The sequence below is a fragment of the Coregonus clupeaformis genome, chromosome 17 (assembly GCF_020615455.1).
Source record: "Coregonus clupeaformis isolate EN_2021a chromosome 17, ASM2061545v1, whole genome shotgun sequence".
In the NCBI taxonomy this organism is placed as follows: Eukaryota; Metazoa; Chordata; class Actinopteri; order Salmoniformes; family Salmonidae; genus Coregonus; species Coregonus clupeaformis.
In genome coordinates this window covers 15424536-15446828 of record NC_059208.1, presented here as the reverse complement: position 1 = coordinate 15446828, position 22293 = coordinate 15424536, and the positions used below count along the sequence as shown (strand labels likewise).

At 45.6% G+C, this 22293-nt stretch overlaps 2 protein-coding genes and 1 long non-coding RNA gene across 4 annotated transcripts in view; 1 reads left to right on the top strand and 2 right to left on the bottom strand.

Annotated features, from left to right (window-relative positions):
• The window catches only part of LOC121585960 (sperm-associated antigen 1), a 46567-nt gene extending 44353 nt beyond the window's left edge, over positions 1 to 2214 (bottom strand). For both annotated transcript variants that reach the window (XM_045226116.1, XM_045226117.1), the window contains exons 1-6: positions 2099 to 2214; positions 1720 to 1887; positions 1374 to 1533; positions 932 to 1054; positions 763 to 836; positions 38 to 150 (exon numbers count right to left, since the gene is read on the bottom strand). In XM_045226116.1, coding sequence (XP_045082051.1) covers positions 38 to 150; positions 763 to 836; positions 932 to 1054; positions 1374 to 1533; positions 1720 to 1880 — 631 coding nt within the window. In that variant the 5' untranslated portion in view covers positions 1881 to 1887; positions 2099 to 2214. The remainder of the gene's footprint in view (positions 1 to 37; positions 151 to 762; positions 837 to 931; positions 1055 to 1373; positions 1534 to 1719; positions 1888 to 2098) is intronic.
• A 569-nt stretch (positions 2215 to 2783) lies between these two features.
• Positions 2784 to 20590, top strand: LOC121585957 (neurofilament heavy polypeptide-like). Its single transcript, XM_045226115.1, has 4 exons — positions 2784 to 3186; positions 15008 to 16078; positions 20038 to 20204; positions 20499 to 20590. Exons 1-3 carry the CDS (start codon positions 3099 to 3101, stop codon positions 20169 to 20171), a joined length of 1293 nt encoding a protein of 430 aa, XP_045082050.1. The 5' UTR covers positions 2784 to 3098; the 3' UTR covers positions 20172 to 20204; positions 20499 to 20590.
• LOC121585959 lies at positions 19403 to 20566 on the bottom strand. Its single transcript, XR_006003903.2, has 2 exons — positions 20477 to 20566; positions 19403 to 20127 (listed from the first exon to the last, which is right to left on the bottom strand). It is a non-coding gene; the product is annotated as an uncharacterized LOC121585959 (long non-coding RNA).
• Positions 20591 to 22293: the final 1703 nt, after the last annotated feature.

The following is a 22293-nucleotide window of genomic DNA, read 5'->3' as shown; positions in this document are numbered from 1 at the left end:
ATGACACAGTCTAATGGGAACCAAATAGATATTTCACCTGTTGTATTCATTTTGCTCCTGATTTTCAGATATCTAGAGTTTATAATTGCGGGGGGATCCTTTTTTGTTACATTTCCATCAATTTTATCACACTCCCTGTCGACGTCATACCTGCAATACAGAGGGATAACGTTGATAATATTGTCTAGGTATGATTCCAGGACCCCATACACAAATTATAAGGCAGGAAAAAACTATACACTCATTGGTCCCATTCTATATAATCAGGAGGAAGAACCTTCTATAGACTCACTGGTCCCATTCTATATAATCAGGAGGAAGAACCTTCTATAGACTCACTGGTCCCATTCTATATAATCAGGAGGAAGAACCTTCTATAGACTCACTGGTCCCATTCTATATAATCAGGAGGAAGAATCTTCTATAGACTCACTGGTCCCATTCTATATAATCAGGAGGAAGAACCTTCTATAGACTCACTGGTCCCATTCTATATAATCAGGAGGAAGAACCTTCTATAGACTCACTGGTCCCATTCTATATAATCAGGAGGAAAAATCTTCTATAGACTCATTGGTCCCATTCTATATCATCAGGAGGAAGAACCTTCTATAGACTCACTGGTCCCATTCTATATAATCAGGAGGAAGAACCTTCTATAGACTCACTGGTCCCATTCTATATCATCAGGAGGAAGAACCTTCTATAGACTCACTGGTCCCATTCTATATATTCAGGAGGAAGAACCTTCTATAGACTCACTGGTCCCATTCTATATAATTACGAGGAAGAACCTTCTTCTGTGAAGTTTTCTTCTGTCCATTTGAAACGGCATTCTGCAACACAATTCAGAATGAAGTTCAACTCATTGTTCTACTATTGTCTGACAACACAAAATAATTGTATTTCCTCATAAACAGAGAGACTTTACCTGCTTGAGAGTAATAGAGCAACTTGAGCCACGTACTGGGGGAACATTATCATTTTCAAGATCATGAAATAAAGATTGTTGTTTCAGCTCAGTTTCACTCATTTTGGCATCTCTCTCCCACTTCTGTAACAGTGAAACAGTGTGGTGGATGTTAGGTAAGTCTGGTACATAAGGACGTGTGTATCCATGTCATTGTCTACAGCAGTACTACTGCTACACTACTATGGTATTACTACTAATACAAAGTCTCAATGACACGTCCAAGTGTTGTTACAAAGTCACTGATCTCTGTTAACCCAGAACTCAAATCTTGCATAATTTGGTCAGATGCTTGATGTTTTACGTAGTCTGTCCACGACAGATTACAAAAGTCACATTGGCACAGTGAGGCCCCACAACCTTGTGGTCACTTTTAGACAACGTTGTGTGGTGAGGACAGCACCTTGAGTTCGTCAGTGATCTGGCTCCATTCATCTCCAGAGAGGCAGGCAGCGGTGGCTGGGGGGTTGTCCTTTCTGAGGGCACGGCTTCTTGGGTCCAACCTCTCCAGACGACTCTCACAGAACTCTATCAGATGGGGATAGATACCCTCATCTCCAGATCTGTAGTGAAATGGCTGACTGTGAATTTCATGACATCTATCAACATAATACAGAGATGTTCACTTGGCTGGCATAATAGTCATCAGGAAGGAAAAGAGCATATTGATCCCCATTTCAGTTCTGAATTTTTGTTGCACTATTTGTGCAACTCTTTTGTCCATTTCTCACTTAGATTGAACCATTTACCTTAGCACCCTCAGAATCTTCCCCAGGTATTTCACGTCAGTGCATTTCTCAATGTAGCCATAGTCCAGGTGATCCACCGGAACTGCTGCAGCATACGGGGTCTCAGTAGTGCCTGCTGGCACCTCTTGAGTTAGAAGTGAGGAAACTATCTCTGCATTCATGGCTGACCTGTTGACAACAGAAATGCCCATACATTAATAAAGCTACATTTACAAAGTTGTGGCTAGCCTAGTACCTACAGCCTGGGTCGTGCGACACTGTCTTTGACGACAATGCTAGTTAGCTAAAGTTAGCAGTTTGGTTTAATGTTACTAGCTAACGTTACTGTTAGTGAAGAGAATGGTTGAAAGCAATAGTGAGAAGTCAATTTCCTACTCACGAGACAATAACCGTGTCACGGAGGGAATGAGAAGTTGTAGGTATTTAGCGAAATAATTACTCGCTACGATGTAAAGTTAGCGAGCGACCTGTGTGTGTCTCTCATAAACAGAGAAACTCCAAGCGATTCGTTCCTATAGTAACCAGCGTCCCGCTTCAGTTGCCGCGAGGGGGTGCGGTTCTGCTTGTTGTGCAAAGCGCCAAGTATCTTTGATGCTGCAGGTGGCTACTTCATCCAGTAGATGGCGACGTCGCGTCAAAGATAGTACAGTACTGGTAGATGGCACTGTAACAGCAACAATTTAACACTGCGCGCACACACACGCCCTATTTTTTTGCAGACATTGACTACTTTGTAAATTATCAATCACGTTTGATACTTTTTTTGCGGAGAGGGCTGCAGGCACTGGTATCCCTCCACTTGCACTTACTGACAAATGACTTGTTGTTGACAGTCCATCAACGTCTGGGCCAAAGTCTTGGATTGTCTTATTTGGAATAATAAACAAACAAACATTTATTACTAGTAATACATTCCAAGTTACTTGAACTATAAATGGGGGAAAGAGAACTCACCAGTACATAAGAGCCACCAGGTGGATTTTTCAGAGAATGGGCTCTTCTGAAGGAGAGGGTAGGGGGCGGGGTTGATCAACATGCTCTTGTTTAAACTACTTCCCCAATGTAAAGAGAGAGAGCACAGTTGAGGGTCTTCATTTTATCCAGACAGTGCCTTACGTGTGGTTAGTGTGCAGAGCACAACAGTCCGTTGTCCAGGGCATGAGGGCGACTGGCCATGCATAAACAGACAGGGCAGACAGACAACAGGAAATAATGGTCTCCAGTTACTCCTCATAGACAACCACCTTGCTGTTCTGTTCATGTTTTACCCAGCCAGTCGCTGTCTGAGTTGACAGAGCATCGACCATTCGCTTTTAGTGTCAATCTTCTTTCCATCTTTTATTTTCATCCATCTCTTCATCTCTCCTCTCTTCTTCACCATGGGGTGTTCTTCGTCCAGCACACAGACTGTCGATCAGGAGAAGAGACCGGGGACAAAACCCGAGGAGGCCAATGGAGACACATTTGGTGAGTACATTTTTGTCAGGATCAGTTGACAGTGACACTTCTTTAAAGTTTTGGCAAAATTAGTCAAAGTAAGTTTTTTTGTTGTTGTTGCGATTAGAATAAGTTCTCACACTGCAGAAGGTTGTGTTACCTGCATTGATTTTGTCTTTTTTTTTTTTTTTACCATGGTGTTACATTGGGATTATAGCAGAAAGCTTTATTATGATCAGTATCTGGTGTTACATTGTGATTATAGCAGAAAGCTTTATTATATGATCACTATCTGGTGTTACATTATGATTATAGCAGAAAGCTTTATTATGATCACTATCTGGTGTTACATTTACTCAGTTATTGGTGATCAGTTTTATCTTTTGACTAACCACAGCCAATGATAATGCATTAGTAGTTTATCTTTCCATTAGTTAAAATATGTAAAAACCAGAACAAAACAATCAGCTCTTCCTATCAGCTTCTTTCTCCCCCTATGGAGTGGAAGACCACAGGTGCTCACATCCTCATGTCTATATTACAGTACATTATGTTCCTTGGACATTAACATGTTGCCAGTTAGAGAGCCCATGCAGCTTTGATCAAACTGCTGTTGAAAACATTGCATTGTTGGCAGCACATCTGCACCCTGAGGCTATAGGGTTCTGACCCAACCTGTTAATTAGCTGTGATTATGCTGTGGCATGACCTGTACTGTGCCATATCCCTGAGGCTATAGGGTTCTGACCCAACCTGTTAGTTAGCTGTGATTATGCTGTGGCATGACCTGTACTGTGCCATATCCCTGAGGCTATAGGGTTCTGACCCAACCTGTTAGTTAGCTGTGATTATGCTGTGGCATGACCTGTACTGTGCCATATCCCTGAGGCTATAGGGTTCTGACCCAACCTGTTAGTTAGCTGTGATTCTGCTTTGGCATGGCCTGTACTGTGTCATATCCCTGAGGCTATAGGGTTCTGACCCAACCTGTTAGTTAGCTGTGATTCTGCTTTGGCATGACCTGTACTGTGCCATATCCCTGAGGCTATAGGGTTCTGACCCAACCTGTTAATTAGCTGTGATTATGCTGTGGCATGACCTGTACTGTGCCATATCCCTTAGGCTATAGGGTTCTGACCCAACCTGTTAGTTAGCTGTGATTATGCTGTGGCATGACCTGTACTGTGCCATATCCCTGAGGCTATAGGGTTCTGACCCAACCTGTTAGTTAGCTGTGATTATGCTGTGGCATGACCTGTACTGTGCCATATCCCTGAGGCTATAGGGTTCTGACCCAACCTGTTAGTTAGCTGTGATTCTGCTTTGGCATGGCCTGTACTGTGTCATATCCCTGAGGCTATAGGGTTCTGACCCAACCTGTTAATTAGCTGTGATTATGCTGTGGCATGGCCTGTACTGTGCCATATCCCTGAGGCTATAGGGTTCTGACCCAACCTGTTAGTTAGCTGTGATTATGCTGTGGCATGACCTGTACTGTGCCATATCCCTGTGGCTATAGGGTTCTGACCCAACCTGTTAGTTAGCTGTGATTCTGCTTTGGCATGGCCTGTACTGTGCCATATCCCTGAGGCTATAGGGTTCTGACCCAACCTGTTAGTTAGCCTGTACTGTGTAAATACTTAAATCAGTTATCAAACCCCAAACAAATCATGCAGAGCAGAATTAGGACTATACCCGCTAATGATCAAAATCTAGAAAAGAGCCGTTAAATTCTACAACCACCTAAAAGGAAGCGATGCCCACACATTCCCCCACAAAGCCATCACCTACAGAGAGATGAACCTAGAGAAGAGTCCCCTAAGCAAGCTGGTTCTGGGGCTCTGTTCACAAACACATACAGAGCCCACAGAGCCCCAGGACAGAAACACATTTAGACCCAACCAAATTATAAGAAAACAAAAATATAATTACTTGACACATTGGAAAGAATCAACCAATAAACAGAGCAAATTGGAATGCTACCTGGCCCTAAACAGAGAATACACAGTGGCAGCATACCTGACCACTGTGACTGACCCAAAATTAAGGAAATCCTTGACTGTACAGACTCAGTGAGCATAGCCTTGCTATTGAGAAAGGCCGCCGTAGGCAGACCTGGCTATCGAGAAAAGACAGGCTATGTGCACACTGCCCACAAAATGAGGTGGAAACTGAGCTGCACTTCCTAACCTCCTGCCAAATGTATGACCATATTAGAGACACATATTTCCCACAGATTACACACACCCACAAATAATTGTTAAACACAACAAACATTTATAAACTCCCATATCTATTGGGTGAAATACCACAGTGTGCAGTCACAGCAGCAAGATTTGTGACCTGTTGCCATGAGAAAAGGGCAACCAGTGAAGAACAAACCCCATTATAAATACAACCCATATTTATCTGTTTATGTATCTTCCCCCACTATTCATACTACAACTATTTGCACATTGATAAAAAATATAGCTGATAATATAACACTTGAAACGTCTTTATCTTTTTAAAACCTTTTTTAGTGCAATATTTGCCTTCTCACTTCTGTTGATTGTTTATTTCACTTGCTTTTGTAATGTCAACACGTTTCCTATGCCAATAAAGCCCCTTTGAAATGAATTGAGTGGTGACGGCTTCTTAGAAAGCCAGCCATACCACCCCCAACTCCCCCCAGAGCCATACTACATACCACCCCTAACTCCCCCCAGAGCCATACTACATACCACCCCTAACTCCCCCAGAGCCATACTACATACCACCCCTAACTCCCCCAGAGCCATACTACATACCACCCCTAACTCCCCCAGAGCCATACTACATACCACCCCTAACTCCCCCAGAGACATACCACCCCTAACTCCCCCAGAGACATACCACCCCTAACTCCCTCCAGAACCATACTACATACCACCCCTAACTCCCCCAGAGCCATACTACATACCACCCCTAACTCCCCCCAGAGCCATACTACATACCACCCCTAACTCCCCCAGAGCCATACTACATACCACCCCTAACTCCCCCCAGAGCCATACTACATACCACCCCTAACTCCCCCCAGAACCATACTACATACCACCCCTAACTCCCCCAGAGCCATACCACCCCTAACTCCCTCCAGAACCATACTACATACCACCCCTAACTCCCTCCAGAACCATACTACATACCACCCCTAACTCCCCCAGAGCCATACTACATACCACCCCTAACTCCCCCAGAGCCATACTACATACCACCCCTAACTCCCCCCAGAGCCATACTACATACCACCCCTAACTCCCCCAGAACCATACTACATACCACCCCTAACTCCCCCAGAGCCATACCACCCCTAACTCCCTCCAGAACCATACTACATACCACCCCTAACTCCCTCCAGAACCATACTACATACCACCCCTAACTCCCCCAGAGCCATACTACATACCACCCCTAACTCCCCCAGAGCCATACCACCCCTAACTCCCTCCAGAACCATACTACATACCACCCCTAACTCCCCCAGAGCCATACTACATACCACCCCTAACTCCCCCCAGAGCCATACCACCCCTAACTCCCTCCAGAACCATACTACATACCACCCCTAACTCCCCCCAGAGCCATACTACATACCACCCCTAACTCCCCCCAGAGCCATACCACCCCTAACTCCCTCCAGAACCATACTACATACCACCCCTAACTCCCCCAGAGCCATACTACATACCACCCCTAACTCCCCCCAGAGCTATTCCACCCCTAACCCCCCCAGAGCCATACTACATACCACCCCTAACTCCCCCAGAGCTATTCCACCCCTAACTCCCCCAGAGCCATACTACATACCACCCCTAACTCCCCCAGAGCCATACTACATACCACCCCTAACTCCCCCCAGAGCCATACTACATACCACCCCTAACTCCCCCAGAGACATACTACATACCACCCCTAACTCCCCCAGAGCCATACTACATACCACCCCTAACTCCCCCAGAGCCATACTATATACCACCCCTAACTCCCCCAGAGCCATACTACATACCACCCCTAACTCCCCCAGAGCCATACTACATACCACCCCTAACTCCCCCAGAGCCATACTACATACCACCCCTAACTCCCCCAGAGCCATACTACATACCACCCCTAACTCCCCCAGAGCCATACTACATACCACCCCTAACTTCCCCCAGAGCCATACTACATACCACCCCTAACTCCCCCAGAGCCATACTACATACCACCCCTAACTCCCCCCAGAGCCATACTACATACCACCCCTAACTCCCCCAGAGCCATACTATATACCACCCCTAACTCCCCCAGAGCCATACTACATACCACCCCTAACTCCCCCAGAGCCATACTACATACCACCCCTAACTCCCCCAGAGCCATACTACATACCACCCCTAACTCCCCCAGAGCCATACTACATACCACCCTAACTTCCCCCAGAGCCATACTACATACCACCCCTAACTCCCCCAGAGCCATACTACATACCACCCCTAACTCCCCCAGAGACATACTACATACTACCCCTAACTCCCCCCAGAGCCATACTACATACCACCCCTAACTAAATTGTACGCTTCCCCAAACCTGAAACTCTTATGAAGGATTTATATATATTTTTTCTCCCGACCAGAAACAGTTTGATTTATAGCTTTTCTTTTTGCTTTTGCTTTTTGTCACAACCTGGAAACCCTGCTACCCACAGAGAGGCCTGGCTGACACAGGGGCCATATTGTCCATTCATGGGGCCTGCCTGGCTCTGGTCCTGCCACATGGCTTCCACACTCCAGGGACAGGCACAGCTGAGGGCATTATGTCATCATTTAACATACACTCACACTGTGTACTCACTGCCCTGTTGTTGCAGCCTGACCATCAGTATGTCTTTATACATGTTGTTGCAGCCTGACCATCAGTATGTCTTTATACATGTTGCAGCCTGACCATCAGTATGTCTTTATACATGTTGTTGCAGCCTGACCATCAGTATGTCTTTATACATGTTGTTGTAGCCTGACCATCAGTATATCTTTATACATGTTGTTGTAGCCTGACCATCAGTATGTCTTTATACATGTTGTTGCAGCCTGACCATCAGTATATCTTTATACATGTTACAGCCTGACCATCAGTATGTCTTTATACATGTTAAGCCTGACCATCAGTATGTCTTTATACATGTTGTTGTAGCCTGACCATCAGTATATCTTTATACATGTTACAGCCTGACCATCAGTATGTCTTTATACATGTTACAGCCTGACCATCAGTATATCTTTATACATGTTACAGCCTGACCATCAGTATGTCTTTATACATGTTGTTGTAGCCTGACCATCAGTATATCTTTATACATGTTGTTGTAGCCTGACCATCAGTATGTCTTTATACATGTTGTTGCAGCCTGACCATCAGTATATCTTTATACATGTTACAGCCTGACCATCAGTATGTCTTTATACATGTTAAGCCTGACCATCAGTATGTCTTTATACATGTTGTTGTAGCCTGACCATCAGTATATCTTTATACATGTTACAGCCTGACCATCAGTATGTCTTTATACATGTTACAGCCTGACCATCAGTATGTCTTTATACATGTTACAGCCTGACCATCAGTATACAGTGGGGGAAAAAAGTATTTAGTCAGCCACCAATTGTGCAAGTTCTCCCACTTAAAAAGATGAGAGAGGCCTGTAATTTTCATCATAGGTACACGTCAACTATGACAGACAAATTGAGAAGAAAAAAAATCCAGAAAATCACATTGTAGGATTTTTAATGAATTTATTTGCAAATTATGGTGGAAAATAAGTATTTGGTCACCTACAAACAAGCAAGATTTCTGGCTCTCACAGACCTGTAACTTCTTCTTTAAGAGGCTCCTCTTTCCTCCACTCGTTATCAGTATAAAAGACACCTGTCCACAACCTCAAACAGTCACACTCCAAACTCCACTATGGCCAAGACCAAAGAGCTGTCAAAGGACACCAGAAACAAAATTGTAGACCTGCACCAGGCTGGGAAGACTGAATCTGCAATAGGTAAGCAGCTTGGTTTGAAGAAATCAACTGTGGGAGCAATTGTTAGGAAATGGAAGACATACAAGACCACTGATAATCTCCCTCGATCTGGGGCTCCACGCAAGATCTCACCCCGTGGGGTCAAAATGATCACAAAAACGGTGAGCAAAAATCCCAGAACCACACGGGGGGACTTAGTGAATGACCTGCAGAGAGCTGGGACCAAAGTAACAAAGCCTACCATCAGTAACACACTACGCCGCCAGGGACTCAAATCCTGCAGTGCCAGACGTGTCCCCCTGCTTAAGCCAGTACATGTCCAGGCCCGTCTGAAGTTTGCTAGAGTGCATTTGGATGATCCAGAAGAGGATTGGGAGAATGTCATATGGTCAGATGAAACCAAAATATATATTTTTGGTAAAAACTCAACTCGTCGTGTTTGGAGGACAAAGAATGCTGAGTTGCATCCAAAGAACACCATACCTACTGTGAAGCATGGGGGTGGAAACATCATGCTTTGGGGCTGTTTTTCTGCAAAGGGACCAGGACGACTGATCCGTGTAAAGGAAAGAATGAATGGGGCCATGTATCGTGAGATTTTGAGTGAAAACCTCCTTCCATCAGCAAGGGCATTGAAGATGAAACGTGGCTGGGTCTTTCAGCATGACAATGATCCCAAACACACCGCCCGGGCAACGAAGGAGTGGCTTCGTAAGAAGCATTTCAAGGTCCTGGAGTGGCCTAGCCAGTCTCCAGATCTCAACCCCATAGAAAATCTTTGGAGGGAGTTGAAAGTCCGTGTTGCCCAGCGACAGCCCCAAAACATCACTGCTCTAGAGGAGATCTGCATGAGGAATGGGCCAAAATACCAGCAACAGTGTGTGAAAACCTTGTGAAGACTTACAGAAAACGTTTGACCTGTGTCATTGCCAACAAAGGGTATATAACAAAGTATTGAGAAACTTTTGTTATTGACCAAATACTTATTTTCCACCATAATTTGCAAATAAATTCATTAAAAATCCTACAATGTGATTTTCTGGATTTTTTTTCCTCATTTTTTCTGTCATAGTTGACGTGTACCTATGATGAAAATTACAGGCCTCTCTCATCTTTTTAAGTGGGAGAACTTGCGCAATTGGTGGCTGACTAAATACTTTTTTCCCCCACTGTATCTTTATACATGTTACAGCCTGACCATCAGTATGTCTTTATACATGTTAAGCCTGACCATCAGTATGTCTTTATACATGTTGTTGTAGCCTGACCATCAGTATATCTTTATACATGTTACAGCCTGACCATCAGTATGTCTTTATACATGTTACAGCCTGACCATCAGTATATCTTTATACATGTTACAGCCTGACCATCAGTATATCTTTATACATGTTACAGCCTGACCATCAGTATGTCTTTATACATGTTACAGCCTGACCATCAGTATGTCTTTATACATGTTGTTGCAGCCTGACCATCAGTATATCTTTATACATGTTACAGCCTGACCATCAGTATGTCTTTATACATGTTAAGCCTGACCATCAGTATGTCTTTATACATGTTGTTGTAGCCTGACCATCAGTATATCTTTATACATGTTACAGCCTGACCATCAGTATGTCTTTATACATGTTGTTGCAGCCTGACCATCAGTATGTCTTTATACATGTTGTTGCAGCCTGACCATCAGTATGTCTTTATACATGTTGTTAGATGGAAATCTAATGTTAAATACTAAATGACCCTCTCTGTGTATGAGTTACTGACCTGAAGGTATACAGTATGTGGTACCTTGCTTTCACACTACACCAAAATGGTCTGGCCAAACGTAGTGCACTGTAGTGACTAGATTACCAGCTCTGGCCAAACGTAGTGCACTGTAGTGACTAGATTACCAGCTCTGGCCAAACGTAGTGCACTGTAGTGACTAGATTACCAGCTCTGGCCAAACGTAGTGCACTGTAGTGACTAGATTACCAGCTCTGGCCAAACGTAGTGCACTGTAGTGACTAGATTACCAGCTCTGGCCAAACGTAGTGCACTGTAGTGACTAGATTACCAGCTCAGGGTGTTGTTGTAGTGCCATCTCTAGCAGTGTCTGTCTGTTTCAGGGTGTTGTTGTAGTGCCATCTCTAGCAGTGTGTCTGTCTGTTTCAGGGTGTTGTTGTAGTGCCATCTCTAGCAGTGTGTCTGTCTGTTTCAGGGTGTTGTTGTAGTGCCATCTCTAGCAGTGTGTCTGTCTGTTTCAGGGTGTTGTTGTAGTGCCATCTCTAGCAGTGTGTCTGTCTGTTTCAGGGTGTTGTTGTAGTGCCATCTCTAGCAGTGTGTCTGTGTCTGTCTGTTTCAGGGTGTTGTTGTAGTGCCATCCGGCTAGCCAGCCAGGTCACCTGGAGATTCTCTGTCTTGGTCCCAGAGGCTGACGTCACCTCTGACATGTCTTATTGTACCATGCTACTACTCTGTACATGTGGCACTGCGTGGTAGTGATCTGTCCCATCTAACAGCGCTGTCTCACCAGCTGTATACCAGCCAATACCACAGTGGTCCCACTGGGTCCCATCCCCCAGCTCCCTCTGTCCAGGGCCTCACTAGCTGTTTTGACTGGGATCTCTGTCATCTTTGGATGGGAATCATGTTGACACACAAGTGATCCATGCCAAGAGGGGCTCTATCTCTGTCTGTCTCTGTCTGTCTCTGTCCCACCAGCCAGCCAGCTACAGACAACAGCTGTCCTATCCCTGAGCTCTAGCTGGCTGTACAACTGTAAGTGTAATATTCAGCCCTGGAGTTGCTAGCAAGGCCACGTGATATCGATACGATAGCAAGGTGAGAGAGGAGTGTAATATCACCCAGGTGTGCACCAATGACCCCTCCCCCCTGAAGTTAAACCAACCAACACAGCATTTTGGCAGCTCTGTTTTTCTCCTCATAATACATACTATTACATAACAGGCTTCCTGTAGAGCTACAACAAAATGAATCATCACTTCACCATAACTCCTCATCACAGCACCCCATAACTCCTCATCACCCCATAACTCCTCATCACCCCATAACTCCTCATTACATCACCCCATAACTCCTCAGCACATCACCCCATAACTCCTCATCACAGCACCCCATAACTCCTCATCACCCCATTACTCCTCATTACATCACCCCATAACTCCTCAGCACATCACCCCATAACTCCTCAGCACATCACCCCATAACTCCTCATCACATCACCCCATAACTCCTCATCACCCCATAACTCCTCATCACCCCATAACTGCTCATCACATCACCCCATAACTCCTCATCACATCACCCCATAACTCCTCATCACCCCATAACTCCTCATCACTTCACCATAACTCCTCATCACTTCACCATAACTCCTCATCACTTCACCATAACTCCTCATTACATCACCCCATAACTCCTCAGCACATCACCCCATAACTCCTCAGCACATCACCCCATAACTCCTCATCACATCACCCCATAACTCCTCATCACATCACCCCATAACTCCTCATCACATCACCCCATAACTCCTCATCACATCACCCCATAACTCCTCATCACATCACCTCGTAACTCCTCATCACAGCACCCCATAACTTACTGTTGAGAGACTTTGTAGACCTACAAATCTCTCTCTCTGTTTGCTTGTCTTCCATTGGCCTGGTTAGTTCCCATTGGCCTGGTTAGTTCCCATTGGCCTGGTTAGTTCCCATTGGCCTGGTTAGTTCCCATTGGCCTGGTTAGTTCCTATTGGCCTGGTTAGTTCCTATTTTGTGCTAACCCATCACATTCCTTTCCAGTCATTGCTCCCTGGTCTTTAGGGGCTACGACAGTCATACCAAACCGGGAAGCGGGAGCGTCTAATTTGATCATTTGGTTTATGTCATGCATGAAACAATGCTCTGTTTACATCAGAGGAGTTAACAGTGACATGGATTAAATAATAGGAATGGTGTGATCAGTCTAAGAAACAGATTTCCTGAACTGTTTTGCAGACAGACTGGTTCCAACTCTATGGTAAATCGTTGTATTTTGAAACATCCTAGAAGTGGGCTATTCAACACAAACAGATCTGGGACCAGGCTAACAGACTATCTGTTGTGTGTTTCCCAGGTGTCTAGCAGCCTGCCCCTGGATGGATATGTCCCCATCTAGTCTGTATCATTCATATACACTTCCCCATCCAGTTTCATACCGAGGGGCGGAAGGTGAACCTAGTCCTCAGGGCTCAGAGAAAACCAAAGGTTGCTTTCAATATATCACGTTTTTCAGCCCCGGAAATGGAGGATGAGCTTTTCATCTGTAACGTTCTGCATGTCCTAGAAACCCTCCAGTCTGATTTTGTTTTCTCTCACTGCTGAGTCAAACCAACTGAGACTCTTACCAAGGGCCACTTCTGTTCAGTCATATTTTCAACAGCAGTTAAATACTTCAGGATGACTCCAACAACCAAAGTATTTGAATACAAAGTGAAAACGGCTCCACTGTTCACAGCACATGGGTTGATTAACATCACAGGTACCTGAAGAGTGAGTGTCACCTTTGACAGCAAATGGTACATTTGACATTTCTGAACTCTGGCATCTGCTGCAGCGGCACACATAGTGAACCGTTCATCTGCAAACCTCAATTATATTGATGGAGTGTGATACATTCATTAAACGATCAATGATGTTATATGTTCTGTAGATTGATTTGTTTGAATGCAGCAATCTGTATTTGAATCCATTACATCTACAGCACGTTTTCCATGTGGAAACCTGTAGTTAATTGACTAATATAAAGGAGCTTTTGTGACTGACAGTACTGTTGTGGTTCAGTCTCAGCATGTAATAGATTTAGATGGAATGTTCCACTAGATCAGCAGCATGTGCAGTTCTATTACCCTGTATGGAATACTATGGGCATTATTACTTCAGGTCCTTGGTGAATACTATGGGCATTATTACTTCAGGTCCTTTGTGAATACTATGGGCATTATTACTTCAGGTCCTTGGTGAATACTATGGGCATTATTACTTCAGGTCCTTGGTGAATACTATGGGCATTATTACTTCAGGTCCTTGGTGAATAGCTTACACCCCCCCCCCCCCACCTCCCATGATGTTAAAATTGAGATTGATGTTAAAATTGAGATTGATGTTAAAATTGAGATTGATGCCCATATACTGTGCTATAGATTGTTTCAGAAAAATACGAACCACGTTTCAGATAATTACGAACCACGTTTCAGATAATTACGAACCACGTTTCAGATAAATACGAACCACGTTTCAGATAATTACGAACCACGTTTCAGATAAATACAAACCACAATTCAGATAATTACAAACCACGTTTCAGATAAATACGAACCACGTTTCAGATAAATACTAACCATGTTAACCTTGTGTCTCCTTAATGAGCTTTAACTTCTTGTCTCTGGCAGTTGCATGATATTTTCTTTAGTTGGCCGTGGCAGTAGATCATGGATTGGGTTAGCAGGAGTTGCTATGGAATGTTTTAGGTGTTACTATGGCAGAGTGCTGCATGTATCTGAAGATGGTTAACCAGATTGGTTCATGACAACACAGACACACCAGCGTCAATGCTGATCAGTCATGAGGGCTTGAATTTCAGGTATTCAACCTATCAGATCCCTCATTAGTTCAACTTAGTTAACAATGTTTGCAATTCAGTAAAGTGGGAAAAGTGCTGTGCAAATATCTTTTATCAGGAATGTTACAAGTGGATCTGGTTCCAGATGTCAGGTTAAACCTAGAAATAAATTTCTCTCATTAACCTTATGTCTTTCTGTGTTTATTCCAGTTGTAAGGAATGGTCACATCTCGGAGGACACAGAGACCATCGCTGACCAGATGCAGCTTCCTGTCCAGAGTGCCCTGCCAGATGACTTCCTGTCAGGGGGCTGTGATGACTCTGAGGAACCCGTCATCATGGCCTCAGAGGCCCTGGAGACCATGGGGTCTGGATGGGAGGAGGACCAGCTCCTGGTGGTGCTGGCTGCAGCCGAGCCAGAGGTTCCCCCTGAAGCCCCTGCTGAGGCTGCAGCCGTGGAAGCAGAGGTCCCTTCAGAGGCTGTGGCCCCGGTAGAGGCTGTGGCCCCGGTGGAGGTGGTGACCCCTGTTGAGCCTGTCGTAGTTGAGGCTACTCCTGTGGCAGAGGCTCCTGCTAAGACAGTGGTGTCTGAGGAGGCCCCTGTTGTGGAAGCTGCTGCCCCAGTCGAGATAGCTTCCCCCATTGAGGTTGTTGCCCCAGTCGAGATAGCTTCCCCCATTGAGGTTGTTGCCCCAGTCGAGATAGCTTCCCCCATTGAGGTTGTTGCCCCAGTCGAGATAGCTGCCCCCATTGAGGTTGTTGCCCCAGTCGAGGTAGCTGCCCCCATTGAGGTTGTTGCCCCAGTCGAGGTAGCTGCCCCCATTGAGGTTGTTGCCCCAGTCGAGATAGCTGCCCCCATTGAGGTTGTTGCCCCAGTCGAGGTAGCTGCCCCCATTGAGGTTGTTGCCCCAGTCGAGGTAGCTGCCCCTATGGTGGCTGAAACTGTCCCAGAGCCAGCTCCCAGTGTGGTAGAGGAGACCCCAGCTCCAGCCCCAATAGAGGAGACCAAAGAAGCCCCAGCCCCTGTGGCCGCTGTCCCTGAGGGGGCCCCTGCTGTGGAGGCCCCTGCTCCCAGTGGCCCCATAACTGACCTTGTTGTTGCGGCTGAGCCTGAAGCAGAGCCAGTAGCCACCCCTGTGGCTGTGGAGGACCCTGTAGCAGCCGCTGCCAATGAACCTGTAGAGGCCCCAGGACCAGTAGAGGCCCCAGGACCAGTAGTGGCCCCAGGACCAGTAGAGGCCCCAGGACCAGTAGAGGCCCCAGGACCAGTAGAGGCCCCAGGTGAGGTGGCAGCTCCAGCCCCAGAGCCTGCAGTAGAGACACCTGCCCCTGCTCCCTCGAACGCCCCAGCCCCTACCCCAGAGCTAACACCAGCCGCCCCTGCTCCTGCTCCCGTGGTCGCCCCAGCCCCTACCCCAGAGCTAACACCAGCCGCCCCAGCCCCTACCCCAGAGCTAACACCAGCCGCCCCTGCTCCTGCTCCCGTGGGTCGCCCCAGCCCCTACCCCAGAGCTAACACCAGCCGCCCCAGCCCCTACCCCAGAGCTAACACCAGCCGCCCCTGCTCCTGCTCCCGTGGTCGCCCCAGCCCCCTACCCCAGAGCTAACACCAGCCGCCCCTGCTCCTGCTCCCGTGGTCGCCCCAGCCCCTACCCCAGAGCTAACACCAGCCGCCCCAGCCCCTACCCCAGAGCTAACACCAGCCGCCCCTGCTCCTGCTCCCGTGGTCGCCCCAGCCCCTACCCCAGAGCTAACACCAGCCGCCCCTGCTCCTGCTCCCGTGGTCGCCCCAGCCCCTACCCCAGAGCTAACACCAGCCGCCCCTGCTCCTGCACCCGTGGCTGCCCCTGCTCCAGCTATCTCAATCCCAGAGATTGATGGTATGTACTCCTATAACGCTTCATCCTCACTGACACAATCACTCTACCTATTTAAACCATCATCAAATGTCATCAAACGTCAACCCTGTCTTACTATCCTGAATATCCCAGATCGTTGCATTGTGATGTGGTGGGGGTAACATCTGACCTCAGGACACACAGCACTAACTGGTTGTGCAGGTTTGATAATGTGGTGGGCTAACATCTGATCTCAGAACACACAACACTAACTGGTTGTGCAGGATTGATAATAGAGTTACACAGAGCAATGGCTGCCATTTACAGTCCTGATTAGCCCCAGGGAGGTTATGATTGTTCTTCCAGCTCATAGATTCACTAATTTGACATGTTACCTAAAACACCTGTCTTTCCTGATGTCAATAAGGTGTGAGTCAGCCAGATCCGGCTCATCTAGAATATGGTTGGTCCTCCCCTGCCACAGGCACAAATAGCTGGGAAGACATCTCTGCAAACATGCATGAAATGTGAGGCGATGTGGGGAGAGATAGTGAGCAAGTGGGGGCCAGTATGAAAAATGTATGCACTCACTAATTGTAAGTTGCTCTGGATAAGAGCGTCTGCTAAATTACTAAAATGTACAAATGTAAGTGCAGACAAGCTGAGAGGGAGAAGGTACTATTGAATGGTCCTTATCAGAGGAGACCGATTGACCAACGCATATTTACTCACCCACAGAGTTGTAAAACGAGGTAGAACACCAAATCTCTTTTTATATTCAGACTGTTGTACGGTGTGGGGTCTATAGATAGGTAAAGGTATTTTCACAAGCATAGCATACCCCCCCAAGGTCTCCACAGCCTCATTAACCGACTGGTTACCAAGAGCTATCCGACACAATCACTTACTAGGAGGAGGTATCCAACACACTAACTCCTCAAAGCTAGTCCTTACCCCAAACCTCCACAGATAACTACTGAACCATTCAACTAATCCTTTAATAAATCATGTTTAATACAGACCTTCTAATGTAGACTTCAATATAAACGTCTCTGTTGGTTGGTCCAGTGCAGGGATAAACAGGATGGATGTTGTTTTCCTGTTAACAGAGTATCAGGACAGATAATGCTGCCTTTAAGACATCATGCAGTATAAGACATCATGCAGCAGTCTCTGTAAGACATCATGCAGTAGTCTCTGTAAGACAGTGCCTCTACAGAAGGACAAAAGGCTGTTCTAGTGTGTCACTTCTTCCTAAGGCCCTGACCAACACAATAGCCCCAGTCACACACTCTCTCTCTCTCTCTCTCTCTCTCTCTCTCTCTCTCTCTCTCTCTCTCTCTCTCTCTCTCTCTCTCTCTCTCTCTCTCTCTCTCTCTCTCTCTCTCTCTCTCTCTCTCTCTCTCTCTCTCTCTCTCTCTCTCTCTCTCTCTCTCTCTCTCTCTCTCTCTCTCTCTCTCTCTCTCTCTCTCTCTCTCTCTCTCTCTCTCTCTCTCTCTCTCTCTCTCTCTCTCTCTCTCTCTATTTGCTTTATTGGCATGACGTAACAATGTACATATTGCCAAAGCTTACTTTGGATATTTACACTATTAACATAATTAAAATAATAATAATCAATATTGTCAACAGGACAACAGTAACAACAATAACCAAGGGTCAAAATAACCATTGAACAATAACAATATAGAGGACATGTGCAGGTTGGTTGGTCTGTCAGACACTGTCCCTCATCTTCTGGCAGGCAGCAATGTAGTGCGCTGCCAACCCACAGCTCTCTGCGTCCTCCCCCAACAGGACGGGAAGCCTATTCTCATCAGAGAGGTCTTTGAAACCTTGAAAGACGGTTTCAAATTTGGGGAAATGACACTCTCTAATTGTTTTATATTTTTGACATTTTGTCATGAAATGCAGCTCTGTCTCTCTCTCTTTCTCTCCCCCCTCTCTCTTTCTCCCCCTCTGTCTCTCTCATTGTGCTCTGTGAATTACCCAGATAAGACTTCTGCACTGTTGCCTGGGATTACATAAGACATATTAATGTCCTCACTCCCCACTCCTCAGTTCTGATGCAAATGTTTGTCAAGTGAACTGTACATTTTGACGTGGCCGTTGGGAGAGCAGAGGAGAATTGAGTCTATTGTCTTCAGTGACTCGTAGTAGCCTTCAGTATATTTTAGTTAGATCATTTAGGTTTACTCACGGCCCCTTGTCATGGAATAGTTGAGATTAGGTTATTCCCTCGCTGTTCTGGCCAAAGCATGTCAGACCCCCACCATAAATCTCTACAGTCACAATAGAATCTTCACAATCACAATAGAATTTTCACAATCACAATAGAATCTTCACAATAGAATCTTCACAATCACAATAGAATCTTCACAATCACAACAGAATCTTCACAATCACAGTTGTAGCATGAATCAGCCCTCTTTCTTTTAGTAGAGCAGATAGTTAAATCTATTCTTTCCAGTGTTTAAATGAGGGTGAAAATAACTCCAGCATGTCTGTTTTGAGATGTAGAGATTTCCCCCCGAGTCACTGAGGAAAGCCGTGCTCTGTTTCAGGGCAATGTTTAGCTATAGGTAACCCGGTCTATGTAGTGCTGCCCAGGAAACATTTTATGAGGCCAAAGTTTTGTTGCCTTATGTTCACTACCAGGAAAAACAATGCTACTATACAGCCCACTGTGTGTAGGCATACATGCAATTCCTGTGGTTATGGGTAACTGTATAGTTAACACATACCAAAACATGGCAGACGGGGAAAAGTGTCCCAAAGTTACACGTTTTATATAAAGGGTTGATTGTTGGATGTAAATGGTGGTCAATGACATTACAAATAGAATATCTGGATAACTGTCAGTATTAAACCAGACATGCAGAGTGAGCAGTAGAGAGCTCTAGTGATTCCTAGTCAGTCTGTATGCCCCTCCACTCTACAAACACAGAAAGAACATACTGTCCTTTTTAGGCAGAGAGAGAGAGAGGAAGAGAGAGACCCACCCCTTCAGTTGCACATGCAACTGTCAGGAGTTGCTTAAATCTCTCTGTCTCTGTGGTGCATGCTGTTTGCAGGGCTGGTCCCACACCCTATAGCCGACATGCATACATGTATGTTTAAGAAACACTTTGGCGTCAGCCAGCTCTGCTGAACAAGATGTTCTGGTAACAGAGAGAGGTTGACTCTGCGCTCTCTGCTCTGTCAGCCTTCACTGTTACTATTCACCAAGCCGGCTCTGCTGAACAAGATGTTCTGGTAACAGAGAGAGGTGTACTCTAAGCTCTCTGTTACTTCGTTGTTCTATGGTAATAGTTCAATGACACGTAGACCCTTCATGTTGGAATGTCACACGTTAACTTCACACACGACTGCCAGGCGTTGATTTCCTGTGTGTGTTGTTTCCAGGTGTTCCAGTGGTTGTGTCTGAGGTGGCACAGCAAGCAGCAGCCTTGGTGTTGGCTGGAGTGGCACAGGAAGCAGCAGCCTTGGTGTTGGCTGGAGTGGCACAGGAAGCAGAGAAAGACAAGAAACAGGACTAAGAAAAAGGAGGGCTCAAACTGAGGAGGCCCCTGGTAAGACCCCCCCCCTCCCCCAGATGATACCCAGACAGGACAGACAGACACTCTCATTAAAAACATTGGGAACTATTCTCACAGATGGTGACATGTCACTAAGCAAATTCAATGTACAGCTAAATTGTTGGTCTTTCATTGAATATCAATTATTTGGAATTACCCCAATTTCAAGGACTTGATGATGTATATAATGGCATACCAGCTTAATGTCTATGAACAAGGAATCTTAATAACTAAATAACAAGATACAAGCATATGTAACTAAATACCTTTTTTTTTCTTGTCTTTCAGTGGCCAGTGAAACAAAATCTTCTTGGACAAAACCTCTGTTTTTACATGCAGAGAAGATCTGTAGAAACAATGCACAACCCCAAAGACCATGAACTTCTGGAAAACAAACACAGATTTACTGTAGACACACCCATCTGCCACAACAATGGCAGACCAGATACCTAGATATTACTGTCAGTCTCCAAAATGGCACCCTATTCCCTGATTAGGGAATAATATCATCTCTATATAGGGTATAGGGTGTCATTTCAGACGTAGCCTAAGTCTTTACACCACAGTGCCTTCACTTTTCTTCCTCTATTTGGAAATACAATTGTTAAAGAGAACTCCAATTACCTGGAGCCACCTGGGCTTCCAACTGAACTCTCTGACTCCCAATTACCTGGAGCCACCTGGGCTTCCAACTGAACTCTCTGACTCCCAATTACCTGGAGCCACCTGGGCTTCCAAATGAACTCTCTGACTCCCAATTACCTGGAGCCACCTGGGCTTCCAACTGAACTCTCTGACTCCCAATTACCTGGAGCCACCTGGGCTTCCAACTGAACTCTCTGACTCCCAATTACCTGGAGCCACCTGGGCTTCCAACTGAACTCTCTGACTCCCAATTACCTGGAGCCACCTGGGCTTCCAACTGAACTCTCTGACTCCCAATTACCTGGAGCCACCTGGGCTTCCAACTGAACTCTCTGACTCCCAATTACCTGGAGCCACCTGGGCTTCCAACTGAACTCTCTGACTCCCAATTACCTGGAGCCACCTGGGCTTCCAACTGAACTCTCTGACTCCCAATTACCTGGAGCCACCTGGGCTTCCAACTGAACTCTGACTGTCTCTGACAGACAGCTGTGGTGAAGCCAAATGATGCACTACTTTAGCAACAACTGTGAACTCCAGGTTCAGACCACATTGTCACTTTAACATGGTCAATGTGGAGTCAACATTGTGTTGAACAGCTTCTCGGTGGGAGAATGTTCCATAATAAATACTACTGGACTTTTACTAGCTGCTCTGAAAGAGGAACACGAGACAAACAATATAACAACGGCTCTTCTGGACTAGACTGAACCCTGCTAATGTGGAACTAATAATGAATCAATGATTACTTCAATAAGGTTATTTAACATACATATGAAATATGAAATACTAAGCGCTTAACAGTATACCTGAAATGTAATGTTGAGAAGAGATACAGACTAACAGTAGACCTGGAGTGTAATGTTGAGAAGAGATACAGACTAACAGTAGACCTGAAGTGTACAGTGTAATGTTGAGAAGAGACTGTACACTGAGTGTACAAAACATTAAGAACACCTTCCTAATATTGAGTTGCACCCCCTTTTGCCCTCAGAACAGCCTCAACTCGTCGAAGCATGGACTCTGCAAGGTGTCGAAAGCGTTCCACAGGGATGCTGGCCCATGTTGACTCCAATGCTTCCCACAGTTGTGTCAAGTTGACTTGATGTTCTTTGGGTGGTGGACCAGTCTTGATACACACGGGTAACTGTTGAGTGTGAAAAACCCAGCAGCGTTGCAGTTCTTGACACAAACCGGTGCGCCTGGCACCTACTACCATACCCCGTTCAAAGGCACTTAAATATTTTGTCTTGCCCATTCACGCTCTGAATGGCACACAAACAAGGATCATAGCTTTCACCTGGATTCACCTGGTCAGTCTGTCATGGAAAGAGCAGGTGTTCTTAATGTTTTGTCAACTGTCTGTTAGTTCTCCTTCTCACCTTGTTTGTTTCTATATGTTACTATATAAAGAATCATGATGAGTCTGTCTGTTTGA

Excerpts from the sequence above, each read along its gene's own strand:
- LOC121585957 (XM_045226115.1), top strand. The coding sequence starts at position 3,099 with ATGGGGTGTTCTTCGTCCAGCACACAGACTGTCGATCAGGAGAAGAGA. Across the intron at positions 3,187-15,007 it reads GGCCAATGGAGACACATTTG|TTGTAAGGAATGGTCACATC; the intron begins GTGAGTACATTT and ends TGTTTATTCCAG. Across the intron at positions 16,079-20,037 it reads AGGACCAGTAGAGGCCCCAG|GTGTTCCAGTGGTTGTGTCT; the intron begins GTGAGGTGGCAG and ends TGTTGTTTCCAG.